General features: G+C 41.9%; 1 protein-coding gene across 2 annotated transcripts in view; it reads right to left on the bottom strand.

Annotated features, from left to right (window-relative positions):
- Positions 1-2,056: 2,056 nt before the first annotated feature.
- sdf2l1 (stromal cell-derived factor 2-like 1) overlaps positions 2,057-6,180 on the bottom strand; it is a 7,115-nt gene continuing 2,991 nt past the window's right edge. Inside the window, exons 2-4 of one of the 2 annotated variants that reach the window (XM_019856162.1) lie at positions 4,302-4,498; positions 2,633-2,960; positions 2,057-2,404 (exon numbers count right to left, since the gene is read on the bottom strand). In XM_019856162.1, the coding sequence (XP_019711721.1) occupies positions 2,670-2,960; positions 4,302-4,498 (488 nt within the window). In that variant the 3' untranslated portion in view covers positions 2,057-2,404; positions 2,633-2,669. Of the gene's footprint in view, positions 2,961-4,301; positions 4,499-6,180 lie in introns of both variants that reach the window. The other variant, XM_019856081.1, reaches the window with a different exon arrangement.

Raw genomic sequence — 6,180 nt, 5'->3', positions numbered from 1 at the left:
TATAGCCAAGCATCTCTAGGATCACTGATGCTGAAGCGTATATCAGCTCATTGGTTTCCGTGATCGTTACGGTCGGGATCGCCCTCAGTGCTGCATTCACACTTTCCATGAGACTTTCAGGTGGTACTTCACATAGCCGTTGTAATCGGTTTCTAGGTTGCCCAGCTTTCATTCTCGCCATGATCTTAGCTTTCAGGTCAGTTGCTGCCTCGCTCAGCATTTCATTCATTGGGGCTGGCCTCCCAATCTCATCATCTGCATTCATTGGGGCTTGCCTCCCAATCTCTGGTATGACCTCCTCCTCTGATCTGGCAGCCTGGGGCCCTTCACCGTGGACCCTGCGTTGTACCTCATCAATCTCAAGTTGTGACAGCAGTTGCCGTTTGTGGATGTTGGAACACTGAGCTACTAGTTGTTTCGTGGTCAACCGTGACTGTGGGTTTCGAAGTAACCATTTAGCCCACATTCTCTGCATGTAACCCCTCTGACTAGGGTTGCTTGAGTAGTTGCATTCCAACAGAGCCATGTTATCGCATCTCGCCCATCTCCGCTTTGTTCCAGTAGCCCATTTTTCATCAAGGTGCTCTGGTTCCCCAGCACCTGACGCAGACCTTGTTTGGCCGGGCGACGCCTGAGCCGGCATGTCATTCGTTTTATGGTCTCTTATCATTGTATGAGGTAGGCATTAGCGTGAAGGATCTTGCCCAGGGACCCACACTGGATGGTGTTATGTGCTGAGCTATCCAGCCGTGCTATATATATATATATTTTTTTTGAAGGTTAATTCAACAAAATGTCAGTATCATAAGCCTCTGAATGTATTCTTTTCAATAATTTTGTTGTTATAGTCACCATTAATGTGAATGGTTTTCCGTTCCTCACGATTGCTCAAGATCCAACAAAGGGAGCGAAATTAGAGTCAGCTTGCCAGATCCATACACAGAATTGCTGCTGGCTAGCTTGCACCCTGCTCAGTAGCTTGCACGCTTCCTTTCTGCTGTCTCCAACAAGGTATCTTGATGCAAACGTAGCATGGCGCGTGTCAAAGTGCCGCTTTATGTTCGACCATTTCATCTATGGTATTTTGTCATTGCAAATTAGACACCGCAGAACCTGTTCTCTCCACAAAGACGAATCCTTGTGTCCATTCGTCCTGAAGTGTACCATACTAGTCATCTTTTTTTCTTTTCGCCATCTTATTCGCCAAAGGATTAGCTTTGACTTTGACTGATTCAAAAGGGGGCGTTTACCTGTTTACCCATCAATGGCCAACGTTGGCCAGTATCATCCAATTAAAATTGCTCCTGCCGCCCTGAATAGGACATGAACAGTGAAAAACCGATGGATGGATTAAACAAGCAAGAATAATTTGTTTTATCCGTGAGCCAGATGCAATCGTCAAAAGAGCCACACCTGGTTCGCGAGCCATAGGTTCCCAACCTCTGCTCTGGAGGAATCGGAGTTCCCTACCCTTGCCTTAACACAGGGCAATTGATAAAAACATTGGCAACAGGTGTGCAGTGAAGGGAGGGCCTTCGATTGCCACCTGCTGGAGACACACAAGAACAGGATCATGACAGGAACACATAGAAGCTCAAAGTTTTATCGGACGGAAACAAAAAAAGAAAAATTAAAATAAGCCACAAACGACTGAAAGCTGCACAGCCAATGCATGCACAATTAAATTAAGACCGAATACTGCAGGAAATAAATTATTACCATTTCATATGAGGGAAAAGTTAAGAATGTACGAATCTCCGTGTTTTGATGTTAGGTGTTGTGTTTATTATTTTATGTTCTTAAATACATGCAAATGAGGTTCATACCAAAGAATCACACTGTTAGCATTTTTTCTGTTCCCAGGTGTCTAAATAAAATGACAACATGCATCATGCAATACATACCAAGACTCAAGAATTAGTTAACAGAAGATCCTTGTTTGAAAGACCTGTGTTACTTTTTTCCATCAGTGTGATCAGCTCCGAACCGTAGTTTGTGGCGAACTGCGAACTTGGTCCAGTGACTTCAAACAGATGACAAAAAATGGGACGTAGTCTTGCTCATTCAAACTGGGGCTTTATTTTTCCTTCTGAGCAGCAGTTTTCAGTAACACTTCAAGAACTCATTGCGTCAGAACCTTTTGTTCTCTTATGGACTTTTCCCACCACTGGCATATTCACATCGGTTGGAGGTTACACATCAACAAATAGATGTCTCAGCCGATGCCGGCAATACATGTTTGTGGAGATTTACCTGGCTACCCTTGTTCATGTAAAGTGAGTCGCTGGTCATCTACCCATCTCCACTTCTTGGTGTGTCAACGTAATGACTTTACAACCAGGACGACAGGAGGCGTAGTTCGGGGGTGGACACCTGTGCTCAATCCTCAAGTCTGTTGTACTTTCTAAGAAAAAAAAAGCACCCGAGCTGAAGAAAAACAAAAAATAAAAAACGATTTAATTTTCATGGATCCTTGCATGTAGCATATACAGCGGCCACATCACCAAAAACGTCAAAATGTATAGCTTTTGGATAACCCATCTCTACAAATGATCCCCACCTACAACTTATCACAATTCCTTGAGAAAACAGACAAAAAGAAATCAATCATCACTCAAATGAAATAATTTACCAAGGCACAGCCATGGACAAGTTCACGGCTTTTGATTTCAGAGTTCAGTGTGATGAGCTGATTGGTGGAGTGGATCCTGGCTTGGCTGGATGAAGACACCTTCCATCACCTGCCACCAGTTATGCTGGTTTGGTGAGGTCATGCCATGTACTTCCCATTGGCCACGGATGGGAGGGCCATACTGCTCACCCGTCACACTCAGGAAAACATTGGTACCGACATGCTTGAATCGCACGGCGTCATTGCGCTCCCAGTGGACACCATCACACTGCACTGTCCAAACATCCAGGTCATCACCCTCGCCATTCTCTCCGAATGCACTGACCTCCTGCAAAGAAAGCAGTTACAAGAATTATCCAGCACAAAATGCAAATTCTTATCAGTTCGCTACTTCACCACATTATAATGCCATTCGTATCATATTTGCTACATGCATATTTATTAACTAACTCATTCTTTATATTACAATTAAATCGTCTGCATCAAATTTGATACTGCAGGTTTAAAATATGATTTTCTCCAAATTGTCATTTCACACGTAATCTACATAATGCTTACTAAAATGTGATACAAAAAAAAAATCTCATAAACAACATTATATAGCAAAAATATTTAGTGGATATGGTTATAAGGGTTAATAAACATCTCAGTTCCCAAAAATCTGAATTTTCTGGCTATTCTTTGATGGGTCAGGTCTTACAGAAAATGTCACGCTCTGAATATGCATGACTTTGTGAGTTTTTGTGGCGAAAAAGTAATAAGATGCTCTTTACATCGGACGCGACGATGACATTGTTTCTACAATGAATGAAGGTGTACAATACTGCAGCATGGGGAGTTGAATTTGAATTAGATTACGAGATATTTTAAATACTGTATTATTTTTCCACTGGTGATATATATATATATATATATATATTCAGTCATTCATTCATCTTCCGAACCGCTTGATCCTCACTAGGGTCTACACAGGGAGGCCGGAGCTGGAATTGAACCCGGTACCTCTGTACTGTGAAGTCGACGTGCTAACCACTGGACTAACGGGCCGCCCTATATCTATATATATATATCTATCTATCTATCTCTATATATATATATATATATAGAGAGAGAGAGAGAGAGAGAGAGAGAGAGAGAGAGAGAGAGAGAGAGAGAGAGAGAGAGAGAGAGAGAGAGAGAGAGAGAGAGAGAGAGAGAGAGAGAGAGAGAGAGAGAGAGAGAGAGAGAGAGAGAGAGACACACACACACACACACACACACACAACAGGGTTGTTCGGTGGTCGATTCGTAGGCCCATTGGCCTCACGTTGAGTTTGATTCCGCTCCGGCCTTCCTGTGTGGAGTTTGCATGTTCTCCCCGTGCCTGTGTCGGTCTCTGGATACTCCAGTTTCCTCCCACATTCCAAAAACATGCGTGGCAGTTTGATGGAACATTCCAACTTTTGTCCCTCGGTGTGAGTGTGAGCGCGGATGGTTATTCGTCTATGTGTGCCCTGTGATTGGTTGGCCACCAGTTCAGGGTGTCCCCCTGCCTACTGCCCGAAGTCAGCTGGGATAAACTACAGCATGCCCGCGACCCTTGTGAGGGTAAACAGATCAAAAACTGGATGGATGGATGGATATTTATCTCACAGAGCACTGCTACTGACTTTGTGCACATATAACAAACCTGATTATTAGATAAGGGGGAGCTGAAGTGGTGTGTGTGAAGGTTTCGGCCAGTCTTCATGTGCGTGAAGCGTATAGGCTGACCACACTTAATTGCTGTCCCACGCTGACACGGATGGTTGGCCTTTCCTCGTATCTGCCAATAACTGTTGCCATCATCTGCGTTCTCGACTCCAGTGACAGACTGCTGTCCGCTTCCTAACATGTATACACGCACGCACACGCACACGCACACGCACACACACACACACACACACACACACACACACACACACACACACACAACTGTAGTGACCATGGTGCAACACAAACTTCTACCAGAACTATGAAGCTACAGCATGTACTTGGGTCAGGCCAATCTCGAGTCCCACAAAGATTGTCAATTTAAAATTAAATGCCTAAACCATAAATATTTAGACAAACGCATTGGATTCAAAAGTATATCAATCATACTCCTCTTGTCAAGCAACCATTGCACTTCTGGGAGAAACGAAATGATCCCAGGATTGTAGGCAGGAAGTTTCGTTCAAACCTGATATTAAATTTAAAAAAAATAGATGGGTTAACATCTGATTAAAAAAAAAGAATCCAAATAATCCACCATTGTACAACCAGTGTTATTTCGAGACTATCTCAGGATTCCACCCATGAAGTTTCATAAAGAGCCACAGTTGAACTTCAAAATCAAAGTTATTTGAAATCTGCTCATTTCATTGTTGTTACATTTAATTTCAATAACAAAATTGAAACATAATATAAATAATCCCTTATCTTTATTCACACAACCAGTCCATGTCTGGCAGACACTACATACACTACCCCAGTTTTGCACCTATGAGGTTTCATGAAGATGTGATGTTGCATTTCAAAATAACGGCCCTCTAAAATGTGCTTAATTGATTCTTTTTAAACTTCATGAAAAAAAAAAAAATCACAAAAAATAATACCTTTCTTATCACACAGTCTTTCAATCCCTTAGATAAACTTATCTACTGCAGGACACCACAGGGGAAGTTTCATTCAGATCTCATCTTACATTTCAAAATGAAAACACTTTAAAATTGTTGTACTTCGAACTGGTATCATTCCATCAACGTGCAGATAGTCAAGTCATTTCCATTGTATAGCTTCAAATTGTAATATCACCATTCACCACTAGATGGTAGCCATGGCTTAGTTGTGATTGCAACGGGTTTTATATTTCCCTATACTACTGTACATTATGAGTAAGCCTAAATTTTTTGGAGGCAGATTTAGAGGTTTGGAACGACATTCAGGACCTCTTTTACCTTGTACCACAATAATATAATTTTGAGTGAATTCATTTTTGTGAGAAAAAAATGAAACACAAAATGAGTTCTGACACTTAAATGTTTTGCTGTTCAGCAGTTTTGTGGCGACCCTGAACTGTAATTGTTAATAAAGAGCCCTTTGCATTGGACGTTAAGAAAAAAAAAATCCACAGTATGTGGCCACTTTTGATTGCTTAAACCCCTTTCTATTATGCACGCATTGAGAAATTGATACCCTGCCTACTGCCCGAAGACAGCTGGGATAACACTCCAGCAACCTTCGTGAGGATAGGCAGATTGGGAAATGGATGCATTATGAATGTTGAAATATATCAAGAACACATATTTGCATATATTTTACACATATTTTTTAAATGGCATTTTTCTTATACATTTAGTTAGGAAGTGCATGGTCCTATGTGGAGGCCCACCCATCCCCTTACCCGCATTCTAAGCATCGATGTTTAAGCTGTGTGTGTATATGCATGCACGCATATATATATATATATCAGAGATGAAAGTGGACTTTCCTGAAAATTCCGTGTGTGTGTGTGTGTGTGTGTGTGTGTGTGTGTGTGTGTGTGGGTG

The sequence above is a fragment of the Hippocampus comes genome, unplaced genomic scaffold (assembly GCF_001891065.2).
Source record: "Hippocampus comes isolate QL1 unplaced genomic scaffold, H_comes_QL1_v1.1 scaffold179, whole genome shotgun sequence".
NCBI classification, from domain to species: domain Eukaryota; kingdom Metazoa; phylum Chordata; class Actinopteri; order Syngnathiformes; family Syngnathidae; genus Hippocampus; species Hippocampus comes.
The sequence above is the reverse complement of the archived record's forward strand: the minus strand, read 5'-3'. Positions and strand labels throughout refer to the sequence as shown.